The following is a 20,160-nucleotide window of genomic DNA, read 5'->3' on the forward strand; positions in this document are numbered from 1 at the left end:
CCAACTAACGTTCATGACTTCAGACAACAACAAACCACAGTGAACAACAGTGGGAAATGTTGTTTTAAAAAACGGACGGATGGAAGCGTCGATAAGAGCACGGTTGTGTGCAAATTATGCAAAAAGGAATTCGCATATCACCGCAGCACATCAAGCCTCAAGTATCACCTCAATGCAAAAACATATAGCAGCTAGCGTGGAAGCTAGCGTGGACGTTAGCCTCTTTTATCGCGTTCACACCAAAAAGAGCCGGTACTAAAATTAGTTCATGAGAACCTTTTTACCCCCACGAAAGTCCCTGCTAGAGAGCAGAGAGCTGCTAGAGAGCAGGGACTTTCGTACGGCTCTCTTGTGAGAAAAGAGCTATATTTATGATTGGCTGGGCGGATTGCAAACCACGCCCCGTAAAACTCCCAAAAAGTTTTGTGAAGCCGCCATTTTATTATCCTCGCATTAGCATTAGCCCAGCGCAGAGAGACTAACTTATGGCAACACAAAATAAAACATGGGAGCGGTGGAGATGAGGAGGTGTCGGCGTTCTGGCGATTTACTCGGAAGGCTGCTGGGACTCCCAGCAGCTTCTACTGAAGCCAGTCCCCAACTCCGGGGACTTCCGGCCGGGGACTTTGGGCGGCAGTATACGCCGTGAAGTGGTTTGCGGCCTGCCAGTAAACCCAAAGCAGAAGAAGAAGTGACGTCAGCGGCTTCATTTGCCTAATCCACCCCCAGGTTCAAAGAGTTCTCATGAACTAAATTTTCATGAACCTTTGTGGGAAAAGTACTGCGGTGCGCCTAATGGTATACTAAAATCCATGTGAAAAAAAAATTGCTTCTCACTGTTCTTAGGTCAAATATGTATATGCGATTAAAAATGCGATTAATTTCGATTAATTAATTACAAAGCCTCTAATTAATTAGATTAATTTTTTTAATCGAGTCCCGGCCCTAATTAAAAGGTATGATATTTGCCTCCACATAGTGCATTTTATAAAATAGCATAACACTTGAGTAAAGTCCAAGTATAGAAATGTTACTGTACAGTAACTGAGCAAATGTACTTATATTCCACCATTGATTATAAAGTTATGCAAGTATGAAAAAATTGTGTACATACAAATATATAGAAAATATGCAATGGAAAGCAGTAACATATGTAGTATTATGCACTATGTGCACACACACAATATTACTTGCTCATTGATTTTTAATGACACCAGACCACGCATCCAACATAATGAATATGAACATATTTATCAGATTTATAAGAAAATGATTGGAATATAATCTCGGTTTTATTGTGTAAACCTATAATGTTTCATTCATGTTTTATCATCTGGTCACACCACGGGACTCACTCACTGACTCACTCAAGAACTAACTAGAAAAAGTAATCCCGTTACTGCCACCAGACCAACAGCACCACAGCGAGCTGATGCGCGTCGCTATTGGACGCAGCAGCAGGTTGGACTCCAGCTCCCCGCTGCCTGTTACTCAAACGCAGGCAGAGCGTGTGGCCAGTCGCTCGTGTTTGCGCGCTGGATATGGATCAGGACCCCGCGCGCCTCCCTGCTGTCTCCCGCGGACGGGCTGCAATCTGCGGCGCGTAAAGGTGCCCAAATGAATCACCCCCTTCCCGGCTCCTCCGGCGGGCAATGGCTTAAAAGAAGAGACATGAGTGTCTGGACGGAGGAAAGCATCACATTGTGCCAAAGGGCTCTACAAATCATCACGGACCTTTGTCTCACGGGACACGTAGACCGGGAGAAATGCTCGGATATATTTCCCCTGGAGAGCAACATACCAGGTAAAGGAAACGCAGGTAAATGCAATAAAGTCGTTTTTTCTTTCCCCAATTCCCTCAATTTAGCACTTTAGTTTGTCCCTTCTATAAGAGATTCATGCAGTTTAAGGAACAAATAATAACTCAAACATTAGCTTTCACTTGTTTAAACTTTATCAAACCGTTTAGTTGTGTGTATTTTACCGTGTTGCTAAAGTATTTCTCCACCTGTTACGCATCTTGCTGCAGCTCAGTCCAAACTGATGAGAAAGCAACAAGTGTAAAATAGACAGGCATATGCAATCCTCTGCATTTCTCCCGTCTTTCTTTCAAGCTTTAACTTTTTAATCTGGGAATGAACTCAATGGCAGTTAGATTAAAACTGCATGTATAGGCTGTACACTTTGCATTTGAATATAAATCTGAACAGGAAATGTCAGGAGCCGAAGGGAGATTTTTCTCCTGAACATGTGATTCTCTTGATGCTGTGGCTCCTTGACTGAGGTTTTACATGACCTTATATTGTCCTGCTTTATCAAACAGGTGCACATGCTGCCCCCCCTTTCTTACAGCTGGCTTTCTCTCCTTTTTTCTCTTTCTCCCTTGCATGTTTGTCCGTCATATTTTGTCCCTTGCTTGCTTTCTTCTTTCCTGTTTACGTGTCTCTGTCTTCCTCTATGGGTCCCTCCCTGGTTACATGTAGACATCTCTATTAGTCTCCTTGCTGTGGTCGTGGGTTTCTGTGGCCTCGCCCTGTTGGTAGTCTCTCTCTTTGTCTTTTGGAAGCTGTGCTGGCCCATTTGGAGGAGCAAGACTCTGTCAGGTCACGCCGAAAATGGCCTCCATGTGGGTTTCCCCGTGGCGCCTCCACCCCACTCCCCACCGCCCAGCGAGTGCAAGGCGCCGGAGGTGGAGAAGAAATACCCGCTGGAGAGGGTGAAGGTGAATGGACGGAGCACGGTCAAGCTCCTGGAGGCGGCCATGAAGATCAGCCAGACGTCTCCGGACATCCCCGCCGAGGTGCAGACCGCCTTGAGGGAGAAGCTCAGCAAGCAGGCCAAGTTCCAGAGGCAAACCACCGAGCCAACCTCCTCCTCCAGGTACCTTACATGAACCCATGGGTGTCATTTATGATGGGGAGGCTGGGGCATGTCCCCACCACTTTTTTAAAGTAATTTCATGAGAATTTGATCATGTATAATCGCGAGAACAGTTGATCTGTTCACACTTGGTGTATTTCTAGGGTTCCATAAAGTACAATTTGTGTAACATCTGTGCAAGTGCTGAACAGAAACTTGAACAAAGTCTTGTCAAAGTTTCTTAAAGTTTAACATGACGTGCACCTATGCTGTCGTGTGGGGTTTGCGAGATGAAAGAGCTTAACCAGGTGTTCAGTTGCTTAAGGTGTAGCGAGCAAATAGTAGGCCTGCATACATTCGTTTGTTTTCCCCACCAGTGACCTCAATGCATGAACCCACTGATGTAGAAACTCCTTGTAACAACATTTTTTTGTATCTAATGCTGACAAATACAGCGAATTTCTGAACTTGCATTGGTTTACTTCCCCAAGCCATTCAACACAACTGATACAGAATGCAACGGCTGCTCTGACAGATTGGACAGTGCAGACAATGTCCTTGAGGTGCTTTGTGTCATGTAGAGCAGCAGCGGCTTTTAAATGACCTTGAAACGCTGACACATGTTGAATCCTGTGAAGCGCTGTGTGACCAGCAGATTAAAAAACCTCACACAGGCTCGTCAGCCAGACTCCGTGGTCTATCTTCTCGCTTTATTTCAAACCCTATAATCTCGTTAAACGTGTGTGAGTCAAGCTGATGTGGTTGAGGCAGGAAGCAACCACAGTAATTAAACAAGCGGCTCTTGCTCCTCTTTGTTTTCCAGCACTGTGTTTAAACTCAAACGTCCATAATTAGCAGTGCTGTGGGGCGAGCTGTCATCGGTTTCTGGTGAGCAGCACTAGGCAGCTGCGCTCAGTTCTCAGAGGACGCCATTGTCGACAATTGCTTTGGCTTGTCATAAAAGTTGGGATTTGATTGAATATTTAATAACTGAGACGTGAGAGCTAGGGCTTCATGAGTTTTACACCCACCAGGGATGCAGATGTAAAGGGTAAAGATTGCAACACCTACAGTATTAATCCATCAAGGTTCCCGTTGGAAGATAAATCCTGATTAACAGTTATTATTTCCTTTCAATGACAGAGTTCCCTACGGATGCTCTTAGCTTGAGTACCAACAGGTTGAAATAAACAAGGTCTTTCCAAATGTGCAATGATGCCGATGATTGGGATGCGACAAACAATATTATAAAAGTTGGTTTCCGATATCCTCACATTTATGAAACCTGAACCAGCAAATTTGGCATTTGGTTTTTAATAAGATTTAATTAACACTCAATAGTTTTTAATCATCATTTCACCTCTAAATCATAAACAGTCTCATCATCTTTGAGCAGAAATAAGTCCTAGCTCATTTTTGTTTATCTCCATAACCCGTAGATTAAAAAAAACACATCCCATTATCTCTTCATCTTATTAACCATTTATTTTTAAACATTGTAAACAGGTAGCATTATAGTATTAGTTAAAAAACGAAATAATGTGAAATAAAGAATGAGATTTTTCTAAACTCAGATCACCTCCAACTTCTTTGTGTTCATGAATGCGTTATTGAAAACTGACACAGAAAGCACTTAAAAGGGTGTATCTCGTGTCAAAAGTTGACTTGTGTGTATGTTATGGTTTTAAAAGAATTCAAATGAAACAACTACTATACGGTCTAGTTAGTATTCAGTGTGTATACAGTTTGTATTTCAAGCTGTTATTTTCCCTTGGGGTTTTTCTATTGGCTCTTGGACAAAATGCTCCCTTCTATGTTGTTGATAATACTAGATTGGAGTAAGTATTCAATTTCCAGCTGTGCTTCTGGTGCCATACCATTTGTGCCCCGGCTGTCAGATCGCTGCCATTATCTTCCTGTCATAAAAGAGGAGCGCCAGTTGCTAGGTGACAAGATTCGTGAGTCAAACACGGCCTTGTTTTTTTTGTCGTTTCACAGAAATGTCCAGCATTCAGGTCAATTGTATGAGCCCTAATGTGAATGCCTGTAATGTTTTTCATTTTATTTTCCAAAACAAGGATGAAGAAAACCTTAAGTTTGTTCACTTGATGGAGAAAATAAAGAAAGAAGGATTGAATTTACTTTGAAGTATGTCAGTTATTAGGGTGTGAGTTTAGGGAAATTCAGCCACTTTTAGAAGGCAAAAATTGACAATATGAAACCCCCAGGAAGACTGTTGGGCTTCAAAGGTAATTTTCGTAAAAGATTTACAACCTCCATGGCAGTCACACACATTTTTCATTTAGCTTACTTTGGGAAAGAGGCATCCTTAAATCAACGGTAGATAGATTTTCCAGTAGAACAGAAATCCACATCAAGCGCTGTATTTATTTCTCTTTACTTATCCATGGACAATATGTGTGGATTGTACAGTAGGATTGGAAAGGTTATTAATTAAAGTTATGACTTGCCAACAGGCTTTAAGCATACTAAACAATGTGCCTTTAAATAGTTATTGCTGTAAAGTGTTGGGACTACATATTTCAGCGTTTGTTCAGTGAGTATTTATACTTTTCAGCTAGATGTTCATGCCTCTCTTAACACCAACAAGACCAACCATTTTTGGAGCTCTTCAAGAAAATATGGTCACACATATCATGGGCAGCACGTAATTATGCATGAGGTTTGTCAGATGGGGTTCTTACTGACAAACCATTAGTGCCCATCACAACAAAGCCAGTCATGCACAACACTGTCGCTTCAGACATTTACCAGATGCCCTTTACCCTTTCCAACAGGCACAATTCATTCCGGCGCCACCTGCCTCGTCAGATGAATGTCACAAGTGTCGACTTCAGCATGGATAAAGTGCCTCTTCGCCAGTCCTCAACTGTGAGCATTGGAAGAATAAAACCAGAACTCTACAAGCAGAAATCGGTGGACTCAGAGGATGGGCCCAAAGAGCCTGTGGAGACGTGCGGAAAGCTCAGCTTCTCGTTGCGCTACGACTACGAGGAGCAGTCGCTGGTGGTGACAATCCTCAAGGCCTTGGAGCTGCCTGCCAAAGACTTCTCGGGCACCTCCGACCCTTACGTTAAGATCTACCTTCTACCGGAGAGGAAGAAGAAGTTCCAGACGCGCGTCCATCGCAAGAACCTGAACCCTACTTTCGACGAGAGCTTCTGTTTTCCTGTGTCTTACGATGAGATCTGCAACCGCAAGCTGCACTTCAGCGTCTACGACTTCGACCGCTTCACCAGCCACGATATGATTGGCGAGGTGGTGGTGGACAACCTCTTTGAACTCTCTGATCTTTCCAGGGAGGCTGTAGTGTGGAAGGATATTCATGCAGCAACTATGGTGAGTTGGCGTTCACTCCAACACACTGCCAAATCCTGACATATGGGGACACTTTTTTTCTATTTACATAATATTTCAGATTTGTTTTGCTATCACTGTGTAAATGGTAACTTATACTGTTATTACGAAGGTCTTAATACAAAGTATTGCGCTGATTCACTTCTAATAGCCAGAATCCATCAACATTGTCAACAGAAATGGCAGATGGAACACATTGGCTGATGAAAAGCATTTCCCAAATCATGAATTATGCAAACACCCACACACATTTTGCAACCGCTGGGTATTCCGTGGATATAAATATAGCAACAGGGAGTAAAATTATCCAATTACAAGATGCATGAACTGCAGCAGTATTCTCTCAAGCTTAAAACTATTTACATCAACAAGGGTATTGCATTCTGTGGATAGCATCTTCTCATGTGAGGGGGTAATTTAGTCCAGAATAAATATCTCTCCCACATCAACACTTCATCACTGTTTACTCAAGAGCCTCGGCTTTATTTATGAATGTTTACATTGTCAAACACTGAGCCACTGCCAGGTTCATAATAGCTTCTGTACTGTATACTATATTGAAAGCAAGATAATAACTATATATAACAGACTGAGTAGAGAGGATTCTATACTTTCTCATGTTGTTTATTTACATTATATATTCTATAGTTGAGGTGTACATTTTCCTCATCTTTGTTTGTATTTTGTTTATGGAAACACTGATACAGAAAGCTTACCCACATGTGTTTTTATCTATATAAAAGAAAGCTGAATGAAGGTGTTGGTAGTGGGCAATGGATTTCTTTCTTTTTTTACAGTTTAAACATTTGCAGGATATTTAAAATAGGTGCTGATGGATTTCAGCGATATTTGGTGTTGAGTTAAGTAATTTGTTGCGATAAAATATAAATATTATAGTCTTTGATGAAGCACTGGACTTTGTGTACTGAATGAGAACAAGAATAATGAAGAATGTGTTTTTTATATTGACTAGGGAGGATGAACATTTGGGTTTCTTCTAGGTCTTAATCATTTCCAGATAAACATATATTCATTCCTGATTGCTCTGCTGGTTTTAAGTATTTAAACTAGCCAACAGAGTATAATTTGAAAAGTTTTGGACGAATACAAATGTTTACCTGATGATAGCGCTGGCTTAAAAGTCAGGAGATGACCAAAGATAACCTTAAAAATGGCAACCCCATGGTGGTGCTAGAGGAAAGTACTGGGTCTTTATCAAAGAACATAGTATTCATCATCTTGTGGCCACAAATGTCCGTCTGTTTGGTCCAAAGTAGTGAGTCCTCTGACATTGCCACCTTTAGAGACAGCCGTGGTGAAAACCCAAATAGTTGATTTCACATTAGAAACTAGCGACTAACAGCACACAAGAAACTGCAATTTGCAGCCCGTCATGCCGGTAAATGTTAAGTACCAGCTATCAAGATGATTCCTCCCTATTTGCTGCCCTGTTTTCACAGAAGGGGATCATTTAAAATGCATTTCTTTTTGTTTTGTCCTCCAGGAGAGTGTTGATCTGGGTGAGATCATGTACTCGCTGTGCTACCTCCCCACAGCAGGCAGAATGACCCTAACTGTCATCAAATGCAGAAACCTCAAAGCCATGGACATCACAGGCTCGTCAGGTAACCCCACAGCGAATTAGACAGGCCTCACATGAAAAGAACAAAGAAATCTTACTTTGCTGAACAGAGACAGCAGGTAGCCACTTAGAAATTTTCATGTGGAGGAGAAAGAAATAATTGTATTAGCAAAAGTATTATAATTTGCCAGTGAAGGCTGTACTTTAAATGTTGAAACTAATATGAAAGGCCCGGTGCATGGAACATTCAGCATTATTTGTATTGTATGTTTTTGATGTTATCATCACATGACAGTAAACATGTCTTCCAGACCCTTATGTGAAGGTCTACCTGATATGTGATGGACGGAGGTTAAAAAAGCGAAAAACAACCACCAAGAAAAGCACGCTCAATCCTGTCTACAACGAGGCCATCATCTTCGACATTCCCCCGGAGAACGTGGAACAAGTCAGTCTGTCCATCATGGTGATGGATTATGATCGGTGAGTGGAGCAGTCACTACATGTTGTCAACATCTGTAGTACATGCTAATGTGTCTGTAGTCAATACTGTATATACGTATATCTACATGCAAATGTGAGAATAATTATGATTTTTGGACTGGTTTTAGAAGGCAAAACAAGACAGACATTCGTCCAAACTATGCACAAAATCCTTAAAATCAACAGGCAACAAAACCATGGACATCCTATAAAACAAAAAACAGAGATGAACCTCAAAATCTTGTCATAGTATCTTCCTTTTCTTAACAATCTATATTTCCTAAAAGCATTCACAAGAACAATAAAAAAGAGCTAAAATATAGGCATAAACAACACAAAAAAGCATGAATTCTCAATAGCAGCGATGCATGATGCTCATGCATTTACACACACAACCTTGACATCCATGTTAGCCTCCTCAGGGGGGACAAATGTGGATTGAGTGGGAAAAGTGTTTGTTGCTAAAGAGCATTGTACCAAACCCAGTTGGAGAGTAACCGCCCACAACCTGTCTGCCATTTGAATTGGTCATCCTAACTACCAGTTAACAAAGTTCTGACATTTAAAATCTCCTCTGAAGTTTGACTGCCTGTTAAGCAGAAGGTCTGTTTGAATGAAGGTCCTTAAATTAGCTTCTATATGCTGCCCAACCTTGAAGAACCTCCGACTCTTAGCGATTCATTTATTTAATCTAAGACAGGTTAAAAATGCATTTTCTTTTAAAAATGGTACTGATTTTCAAGATTCAAGGCTTTTATTGTCATGCATATCTACAGTGTATTTATGACAATGAAAATCTTAGGTCACAGGCTCCTCCAATTTTCAACATTGATTGAACTGATTGAATTTCAACACTGAACAAAAATATAAATGCAACACTTGTTTTTGCTCCCATTTTTCATGAGATGAACTCAAAGATCTAAAACATTTTCTATATACACAAATAACCATTTCTCTCAAATATTGTTCACAAATCTGAAAAAATCTGTGATAGTGAGCACTTCTCCTTTGCCGAGATAATCCATCCCACCTCACAGGTGTGGCATATCAAGATGCTGATTAGACAGCATGATTATTGCACAGGTGTGCCTTAGGCTGGCCACAATAAAAGGCCACTCTAAAATGTTCAGTTTTATTACACAGCACAATGCCACAGATGTCGCAAGTTTTGAGGGAGCGTGCAATTGGCATGCTGACAGCAGGAATGTCAACCAGAGCTGTTGCCCGTGAATTGAATGTTCATTTCTCTACCATAAGCCGTCTCCAAAGGCGTTTCAGAGAATTTGGCAGTACATCCAACCGGCCTCACAACCGCAGACCACGTGTAACCACACCAGCCCAGGACCTCCAAATCCAGCATGTTCACCTCCAAGATCGTCTGAGACCAGCCACTCGGACAGCTGCTGCAACAATCGCTTTGCATAACCAAAGAATTTCTGCACAAACTGTCAGAAACTGTCTCAGGGAAGCTCATCTGCATGCTCGTCGTCCTCATCGGGGTCTCGACCTGACTCCGGTTCATTGTCGTAACCGACTTGAGTGGGCAAATGCTCACATTTGATGGCGTCTGGCACGTTGGAGAGGTGTTCTCTTCACGGATGAATCCCGGTTTTCACTGTTCAGGGCAGATGGCAGACAGCGCGTGTGGCGTCGTGTGGGTGAGCGGTTTTCTGATGTCAATGTTGTGAATCGAGTGGCCCATGGTGGTGGTGGGGTTATGGTATGGGCAGGTGTATGTTATGGACGACGAACACAGGTGCATTTTATTGATGGCATTGTGAATGCACAGAGATACCGTGACGAGATCCTGAGGCCCATTGTTGTGCCATTCATCCACGACCATCACCTCATGTTGCAGCATGATAATGCACGGCCCCATGTTGCAAGGATCTGTACACAACTCCTGGAGGCTGAAAACATCCCAGTTCTTGCATGGCCAGCATACTCACCGGACATGTCACCCATTGAGCATGTTTGGGATGCTCTGGATCGGCGTATACGACAGCGTGTTTCAGTTCCTGCCAATATCCAGCAACTTGGCACAGCCATTGAAGAGGAGTGGACCAACATTCCACAGGCCACAATCAACAACCTGATCAACTCTATGCGAAGGAGATGTGTTGCACTGCGTGAGGCAAATGGTGGTCACGCCAGATACTGACTGTTTTCGGACCCCCCCAATAAAGCAAAACTGCACGTTTCAGAGTGGTCTTTTATTGTGGCCAGCCTAAGGCACACCTGTGCAATAATCATGCTGTCTAATCAGCATCTTGATATGCCACACCTGTGAGGTGGGATGGATTATCTCGGTAAAGGAGAAGTGCTCTCTATCACAGATTTTTTCAGATTTGTGAACAATATTTGAGAGAAATGGTTATTTTGTGTATATAGAAAATGTTTTAGATCTTTGAGTTCATCTCATGAAAAATGGGAGCAAAAACAAAAGTGTTGCATTTATATTTTTGTTCAGTGTAGGTATGAGTTTTACAATGTGGATCAAAAGGTGTGTTAATGTGTGTGTTTCACTGCTAACAGGGTCGGACACAATGAAGTGATTGGTGTGTGTCACTCCGGGCCAGAAGCAGAGGGTCTTGGACGAGATCACTGGAACGAAATGTTGGCTTACCCGCGGAAGCCCATCACACACTGGCACGCTCTGGGAGAGGTACACACACACACACTTCTTTTTATCCCATTCTCAATTTTCCCTCAATCTCAGATAATTCTTATATACACAGCTTTATAGAAGCTCCTGAATATGACACGGAAGATTATGCAATGCAAAGAAACAAAACATCAAATTAGTCAAACTTCCTCCTCCATTCCCATTGGAGAATACATTACATTTTTCTTTGATTTTCTGATTTAAAAACACTAATCTCACCAATAAGCCTGTATTTGTTTTGAATGTTAGAACAAGTAGATCAAATCTGAGGAATGATTACTGGAATAACTCAGAAATTGAAGTGATGAACAACAACAAAAATAGTAAAAATGCCATTTGCTGTACAAACGTTTTTTCACTCTTACCTTTAAGTTAAAAAATAAAACTTAAAGAGACCCTGGCCAATGTTCAACATAATCAGCAGCAGATGTTTTTCTCTTGACTGACTTGAAGTATTTTGAACAGTAAAAAAAACAGTAATAAGATACCTGTGTATATACTGTAAGACAGCCTATCCCTCCCCCTTCAAGTGAAATTTCATATTTTAAATGTTATCAATGTCTCTTCCTCTTATGCCACACCCACTCACCATCTGACGAATAGGAAGACACAGGTGACTACCCGTTTTCAGTGGTAAATCTACTTTAAAAGCTTTAGTAGAAAAACTGTGATCATAAGCAAAAACCATATCCTCTGTGGCTCTTGTTAAACATTGATCTGTAAAAAGCACTCGTGAGGAGACGGGCAGCCTTAGGTTATATTGATTATCTATATATCTTTTCTTGTGAAAAATAAAAGAGGATTTTACTGGTTTAACAGGTGTCTAACATTTAGGATTGTGAAGGTGAAAATCCCACTTGTGGATCAGTTGAGTTATATGTTTATCGTTTATCCCCACTGTGCTGGAATCTTTTGTGAAAGCCTTAAATCCAAGATCACAGCTACTGTTCTAGCATTACATATGGTATCCTCGATATTCAATGCATGCTTTAGAAAATGCAATTCTTCCCCTCCTTTGGCCAATTTTCTTAATATTAACAAAATACACGGTATCTTGCCACTGCTGATGTCAAAGTTGTTGCCAGTGTTGAAATAACTATTCATATCCTTTATTCAATTAAAAGTGCTTTTGCCTTGATGACCAAACATATTTAGTATGTACTTAACTAGTAGTCAAAGTGAAAGCACTTGTTCTGCAGAAGAATGCCACCCATTTGATTTGTTTTTAATAAGGTTGTGAAAGTGTTGCATGAAGAAGCATTTTTCTGATTTAGATAATGTTCTGATTATTAATGTAAATGACCTAAAATAACTGTTGTAAGTGAAATTATGTGAAATATTGGATAATCTTACACCATTTTACCTCTAACAGTTCTTCCATTAGTTTATTCTTCAGTTAGTCAAATGTGTTAATGCATTTAAAATTTGATAAATGAGTAGAAGTAGCATTACCTCAAAAGGTAACTTAATTTTGGCACTTGAGAAAATGTACTTACAGTTGTTACTTTCCACCACTGGTTGTTGCATACCTCCACTTAAGGACAACATGCATTGATAAGCTGCTTAATTAGCTACAGATAAATTATTACAAAAGGCACACAAAAAAAGAAATGGTCAACACTGCAGTGGTAAGTAATAGTACGTTTACGTCAATTCAACCTTTTTTTGCATATGATCACAGTACATCCTGATGAGGGAACTTACCTGTTTATTTAACACATATTGATGAAAGAAAGCCTCTATATACGTGTTGTGATATCTTACCTTGCAGTGGCCTGGAAGAGCAGCAAGCTTTGAGAGTCAAGGTTCGTGTCCTTCTCCCAAACCTCCGCAGACACCCTGACAATCGCGGGTAGAGTGGAAACACGTCAGCCCTGTGAGGAAGCAGGCAGTCGCTAAGAAGTTGTGTAGCTTATGAGTCTCTTGTGAGCATGTTGTATGACAATTCATTCTGATGCCTTTCTTGTATGTTTATGAAAAACAAAGTAGTATTGAAATTGAACTCGGGTCCTTCACATGCTCTCTGAGCTGGCTATGCACAGCACTCACTCTCATGCAGTTTAATATTTTGTTTTTCATACACCTGCTTTGAAATTCTCATCAAGGCTTAACTAGCCAAACATGTTCATATACATCATGAATGGTAGGCCCCCCTGCAAGAAATCATTGGTGATTAACTTGCAACCTTTTCATAAACTTTTTTCTGGCTCTAGAGCTCTATAGGGACTTAGCATTTTGCTTTGAAAATGGCACAAAGTTAAAGGGCTACCCTCCTCAATAATGCCATTAAAACATAGATAGAACACAGTCAATAAATCCAGTGAGTCTTGATTCAGGTTTTGGCTGAAGAATGAATGTGACTGAGGGTAGTTTTCAGAAGACTTTTTCTCTTGTTAAGTTGGAAATACAATTGATAAAGCTTACATCTAACCTCTGTCTTGCTAATCCAAGGACAGGTATATGAGCCAAGCAACATGATGAAATAGTCATGTCTTACATTTTCCTTATCATTATTGCTAGCTCTACACTGAAATACAAGAACAATGTCTCTTTCATGGTATGGGTGCTGATATTTTCTGCCTAGGATAGCTACTTAAGCCTCAGCCTTTTAGCATGATATCAAGTACTGTATGTGGTCATCTGGTTTTTGGTACGTATTAAAAGCGTTTTAAAAGCCAACCAGTGACAGTGGCTGCGGTCTTTATTGCTCAGGAAGTTTGAAGTCACCAAAAAGTATTAATGAAAAGACTATTCGACCGCAGCCAGCATTTAACAAACTCATGAAGAACGTTAGCTTGATTATTTAGCTAGCAGATCAAATCTGCTAGCTAAATAAATCATACCCAAATTATTGACTGTTTTGTCAACCTCTGACTACATTAGCAACCCAGTCTCATGGCATTTCGTGTTCACCAACACGATTTTTAATCTATTGATTCGTCTTCATCAACACGATTTTCCCCTTTTTTCGTGTTGCACAGCACGATTTTAAAAGCAATGTATTTCTACTGGTAATGTGTTTCGTGCCTTCAGCACGTCTTTTTGTCCGTTCGGGTCGTGGAAGATCGGAAGCTGTGTGGTTCATAAAAACATGTTCTTACTCAATATCAAGCCACAATTATTGCTTTTATTTTAAATCGTATAATTTCGGACTTTTGTTGCCGTCTGTGAGGAAAATAAATGGGGCTCAGAGCCTCAGAATACTGAAATCTGTATTTTTAAATCTTTTTTTTCCTTCTAATTTGTTATTCTTTTCAAAATAACACTGTTATTTACTCACCAATAACACACAATTATCCATGCTTTTATTTATTGGTTTAATTCCATAATCTCTGGCTTTTTTGGCGTCCGTCAGGAACTGCATTTCAAAATAAAAATAACCGGAAACAGACGTAGGCCTATAACGGCCCGTCCACACTACAGCTTCAAAAAAAGCTTGGAGCTGGGCGTGTCTGAAGCTTGGGGATTTTATTCGAGCAACGCGACCAACAACCAATCACATGAATCTCCCACCTCCGACATACAAAGCAAAAAACCCCGGGGATTTTATGCGAGCAATATATATATATAAACTCCCCAAACAGGCGAAAACCTACCAGTTTCACCCACTGTCTCTGCCACCTCCCTCCATGACTGGTTCTTCCGGTTTGTATCCCGGTAGGTGAAGAGGGTCTGGTCATACAAAACCGGGGTGATTTGCTACGGCGATAATTAGTTTCTCCTCCATCTTTTTTTGAAATATAGAAATGAACGGCGGGATATCTCTCCCAGCTTAGACGCGGTTTGATTGGCTAGGGCTTGAGCTGTCAGATTTTCAGAAACGGGATTTGATTGGCTGGCGCTGGCTACTCCAGCGTCTCCGGCGTCAGAAGTTGAACAATGTTCAACTTCTGACGCCGGAGACGGACTGCTATGCTACCCACAATTCAGTTCGGCGAAAAGCGAGGCAACGTGACTTCACCCCATTCAAAGTGAATGGGCAGACGCGTTGGAAGCCGTTTTTGAAGCTGTCGAAGCTGTAGTGTGGACGGGCCGTAAGGGACATTTCGAGCATCATTGCGATTGTCAACATTTCTGAGTTTAGGATGGCCGAAGACACTACCCATAATCCCCATCTATCGTTTAGGACTACAGTCCCCGTGATTAATCTTCAAGCTCTGGGATTGGATGTTGGAGTGGCAGTGCGCCAAGGTTACACAGAGCATCAAACAGCTGTTTGAAATGGAACGTAACCACGCCAGACTATCCAAAACTGGAATCGAACGCCCCCCCAGAACTACACATGCTGGCTATTGTGTTTCGCAAAATGTTCTATGGGACGTCTTTACTGAACGTTTTCGTTTTTCCCACAATTAGAAGTTGCCAGTATTAAACACATTGGTGTTATCAAATGTAAAACATATAATTAATAAATGGGTGAAAAATCGCTTGTGTCCATAATGTGCAGCATTAATATATACCCACATGACAGCTCATTGTTACTTTGTAATTCTACTCCACTACAATTCAGAGGTTAACCTGGTATTTTTACTCCACTACACTTATTTGAGTTACTTTGCAGATTCTGATTAATGATGTGAAATATAAACAACCCTTAAATCAGACTTTAGTTACACCTGAGTAAAATTCAGGTAAGGTGATTGTCAAGTGCCAACAATCAGGAGAGATATTTGATAGTTGGTGCTTGAGAAGACTAAACATGTATCTGCAATTGACATGAATGGAAACGAGTAATAAAGTATATTTATTACTCGTTATTCTCTACTAATAGCTAATTAAAGACTGTATATTATGGCTATTTTGCACATCCCTTTCAAGATTTTCATTTTTCAAAGGTTTATTTACATATATACACAACTACGGTGTAGTTATGCAATGAATGAAAAACTTGGGTCACAGGTTCCTCAACAGTGCATTACAAGACATCTATCAATGTGTGTGTACTTCCACCATTAAACTGTCATATTCTGCACATTTCTTACTATCTACATACAAAAGAGTATAATTCATATGTATAATATCAGTTAAAATAAGTGCTTCAACATAGTTAACATTGCAGGAAAGCAATATATTAGATAGATGTTAAGTACTTTGTCAGGCTTAATATTTATCTGTAGATAGATACCCCCAAAGTTTTTTTCTTATTTAAAAGAAGACCTTAATCTGTTATTTAATGTTTAAATAAAGGTTAATTCGTTTTTCTGTTTTGCACCTCCTCCTATTAATATCTTTACATCCTGCACTAAACTGTTTTATTGTAGAGATCACTTATAGTATCTTCTTGATTTTTTATATTCTATATTTCTATCACAGACCTTCTACTTTCCCCCTATGAAAGTATGTACTCTTAATATTTTTTTAATCAAATATAACACATAAAAACAATAATTCAATAATGTACTTTAACCACTAGGCGGTGCACACAAGGTACACACAGCCATAATAACTTTGTATTATTAGTGTAGGACACTTATGTATGTATAACATCTGAAGATGTGTAGTTTTATTCATGCTTTCACATAATTTTACAGCATATTGCTATACTATTTCAGACTCAGTATTTACATTCTTACATTCAAAGAAAATCAGTAATATCTTTAAAAACTACAAGTCCTTTTATATCAGCTGTGCACCGTTATGGTGTAAATATAACCTATCTATGAATTAGATCAAATGTAAAAGTCAGCCGAATTAGTGTTGATACTGCAAGGAGACGTATTGTGTGAAGATAAATTAAAGATGTTGTTTAATTGTTGATATATTTATGATCCACGTCAAGTATTCAGTTTCGGCGGCATTTCTTCAGTTTTTCCAAAGGTCTTCTCATCAGGGCTCTATAAATAAAGAACTACGGCAGATCTGTAATATGTAATGCAGCCAAACCGTGTATTACAATGCCATTATGTGATGACTTTCAAAGAGAAAAGCAAGAGCGCTCGGAATTAAGTATTATTTTAAAATGTTTTCCGGATTTCATATAATATAAACACCAAATCCTAGCATGCATTGCGGCTAAAACATCCAATCAGCGAGCTTAAACCATAGCTGAGGATCTTGGGTAATCGCTCGAAATGCCTACGTCTGTTTCCGGTTATTTTTATTTTGAAATTCAGTTCCTGACGGACGCCAAAAAAGCCCGAGATTAAGGATAATTGTGTGTTATTGGTGAGTAAATAACAGTGTATTATTTTGAAAAGAATAACAAATTAGAAGGAAAAAAAGATTTTAAAAAATACAGATTTCAGTATCCTGAGGCTCTGAGCCCCATTTATTTTCCTCACAGACGGCAACAAAAGTCCGAAATTATACGATTTAAAATAAAAGCAATAATTGTGGCTTGATATTGAGTAAGAACATGTTTTTATGAACCACACAGCTTCCGGTCTTCCATGACCCGACCGGAGAAAAAGACGTGCTGCAGGCACGAAACACATTACCAGTAGAAATACATTGCTTTTAAAATCGTGCTGTGCAACACGAAAAAAGGGGAAAATCGTGTTGGTGAACACGAATCAATAGATTAAAAATCGTGTTGTTGAACACGAAATGCCATGAGACTGGGTTGACATTAGAGGGCCCATTGTGAGGAAAAAAACAGCCGCAAATCTGCCTCCATTTGTCATTGTTCACTGCAGGATATGCTCTCTGAAAATGGAAAGCTTAACACGCAACGGTAGCAAAAGAGAGTGTAGCTAAGCTAACAAAAAGCCAAACAACACCAACAAAGCAAAGTAGAGTAACACTGATAGTTATCAACTTACTATTTCAAAACTAGTAAGAATAAGAATCCACAATTATATTTCCAACAACTGTTCACCAGGTACCAATTCAGGGATTATATAATCCATAAAACATTTGAAAATATTATACATGTGTTTTCTATTAAAGGTGGGGTAGGTACATTTGAGAAACCGGCTCGAGATACACTTTTTGTTATATTCCATGGAATGCTCGTAACATCCCGATAGCAATGAATATCTTAAGTGCTTTGACAAAAAATCCATAAAAAAATGTCATCTGTGGAAGCAGTAGAACTGTAAAAAGCACGACCAATCATTTTAGCCAGCCTGGCTAAAATAACTGGATGGCCTACCTGCCTTCCATCTGTGCACAAACTTATCTCATGCCCTCATTGGTCATGTGCGCGTTCGTGTGTGTTGGAGGAGGGGCTCTGTAAGGAAGTGGCAGATTTTTTCCGGCTGTGTATTTTCAAATTCTAGCGCACTCGAGCTGGTTTCTCCAAAATTAACTACCCCACCTTTAAGCCAGAATTGAAGTTCACAGACATTGATTCAGTTTCTCCTTACATGTGACTCATAATAATAATATATTACTAAGAAACCAACATAGCAAATTTAAAAAGGCTGTGTACTGTTACCTTACATGCTATGATGATGCGTCCCCCCCACGCTGCCCTAAATATTTTAAAGAAATATTGTTACTTGTAGCATGCCTCACACCTCTTTAAAAACAAAATGAGGGAAAATAAAAGAAATAAGTAAGAGTATTTCAAAACTTTGTGTTTACATCTGTATATATTTTTGTCAATGGCACTGTTTGTACATATTCAAAAGTGAAATATAAGAAGTTGTTGTGAACTTATGGAGGTAGACATCGCAATGTATTTATATTATTTGGTGATAACTTGAGAAGCTCAGACTTATTATTGAGTAAGATTTATACACGTTGTGTAATAGTTGTGAACAATTAGTTAAACAGGAGACCCAGTGAAGCCAACTCTATCTTATCAACTTATTCCATGTTTAGAGCTTTGAGCTGTGATTGTTTGCATATTGGTTTTATTATATATTATATCTAATAATATATAACTATATTGAGCCAGAACAACTGCAACTGCTGTCATGATGTGTACAGTTTGTAATCACTTTTGTAACACTTCAAAGTAAACATTTGGAATATGATTTATTGTATCTGTTTCATATGTATTTTAACAAAATAAAAATAAATGAAGAGTCCCAGCATGTGTCTTTTTGTGTCTCGGTAGACTGAATTCATATTTTGAGTGCTTGTTTTCCTCGCAAGCTTATTTCTAATAAGTTTCTCTTACCTTTTAGGTTTATTTTATCTGTCATTTTTACAAACTTTGTTCATTTGGGTTTTATCGGGGGCAAATTCCAAGTCACATACACTGAACAAAAATATAAATGCAACACTTTTGTTTTTGCTCCCATTTTTCATGAGATGAACTCAAAGATCTAAAACATTTTCTATATACACAAAATAACCATTTCTCTCAAATATTGTTCACAAATCTGAAAAAATCTGTGATTCTTCTCCTTTGCCGAGATAATCCATCCCACCTCACAGGTGTGGCATATCAAGATGCTGATTAGACAGCATGATTATTGCACAGGTGTGCCTTAGGCTGGCCACAATAAAAGGCCACTCTGAAACGTGCAGTTTTGCTTTATTGGGGGGGTCCGAAAACCAGTCAGTATCTGGTGTGACCACCATTTGCCTCACGCAGTGCAACACATCTCCTTCGCATAGAGTTGATCAGGTTGTTGATTGTGGCCTGTGGAATGTTGGTCCACTCCTCTTCAATGGCTGTGCGAAGTTGAATTATCATGCTGCAACATGAGGTGATGGTCGTGGATGAATGGCACAACAATGGGCCTCAGGATCTCGTCACGGTATCTGTGCATTCACAATGCCATCAATAAAATGCTGTCTGTGTTCGTCGTCCATGACATATGCCTGCCCATACCATAACCCCACCACCACCATGGGCCACTCGATTCACAACATTGACATCAGAAAACCGCTCACCCACACAACGCCACACACGCTGTCTGCCACCTGCCCTGAACAGTGAAAACCGGGATTCATCCGTGAAGAGAACACCTCTCCAACGTGCCAGACGCCATCGAATGTGAGCATTTGCCCACTCAAGTCGGTTACGACGACGAACCGCAGTCAGGTCGAGACCCCGATGAGGACGACGAGCATGCCGATGAGCTTCCCTGAGACTGTTTCTGACAGTTTGTGCAGAAATTATTTGGTTATGCAAACCGATTGTTGCAGCAGCTGCCCGAGTGGCTGGTCTCAGACGATCTTGGAGGTGAACATGCTGGATGTGGAGAGAAATGGTTATTTTGTGTATATAGAAAATGTTTTAGATCTTTGAGTTCATCTCATGAAAAATGGGAGCAAAAACAAACTGTTGCATTTA

The 20,160-nt window shown here is 40.0% G+C and overlaps 1 protein-coding gene across 2 annotated transcripts; it reads left to right on the plus strand.

Annotated features, from left to right (window-relative positions):
• The first annotated feature begins 1,412 nt into the window (after positions 1-1,412).
• On the plus strand, positions 1,413-13,908 carry syt10 (synaptotagmin X). Of its 2 annotated transcripts, none has more exons than XM_034226013.1 (7): positions 1,413-1,819; positions 2,484-2,880; positions 5,658-6,219; positions 7,742-7,862; positions 8,131-8,302; positions 10,838-10,967; positions 12,739-13,908. In XM_034226013.1, exons 1-7 carry the CDS (start codon positions 1,618-1,620, stop codon positions 12,808-12,810), a joined length of 1,656 nt encoding a protein of 551 aa, XP_034081904.1. In that variant the 5' UTR covers positions 1,413-1,617; the 3' UTR covers positions 12,811-13,908. The 2 variants fall into 2 exon arrangements, with proteins under 2 accessions (XP_034081904.1, XP_034081905.1); XM_034226014.1 differs by having other exon boundaries at positions 1,413-1,804.
• The last annotated feature ends 6,252 nt before the right edge of the window (positions 13,909-20,160 follow it).

This window comes from Gymnodraco acuticeps, unplaced genomic scaffold (genome assembly GCF_902827175.1).
Source record: "Gymnodraco acuticeps unplaced genomic scaffold, fGymAcu1.1, whole genome shotgun sequence".
Classification (NCBI taxonomy): domain Eukaryota; kingdom Metazoa; phylum Chordata; class Actinopteri; order Perciformes; family Bathydraconidae; genus Gymnodraco; species Gymnodraco acuticeps.

What these genes read in the sequence shown, in the direction of transcription:
- syt10 (XM_034226013.1), top strand. Translation starts at nt 1,618, where the DNA reads ATGAATCACCCCCTTCCCGGCTCCTCCGGCGGGCAATGGCTTAAAAGA. An exon ending in GAGCCAACCTCCTCCTCCAG is followed by an intron (nt 2,881 to 5,657) that starts GTACCTTACATG and finishes CCTTTCCAACAG; the next exon opens with GCACAATTCATTCCGGCGCC. An exon ending in ACTGGCACGCTCTGGGAGAG is followed by an intron (nt 10,968 to 12,738) that starts GTACACACACAC and finishes CTTACCTTGCAG; the next exon opens with TGGCCTGGAAGAGCAGCAAG.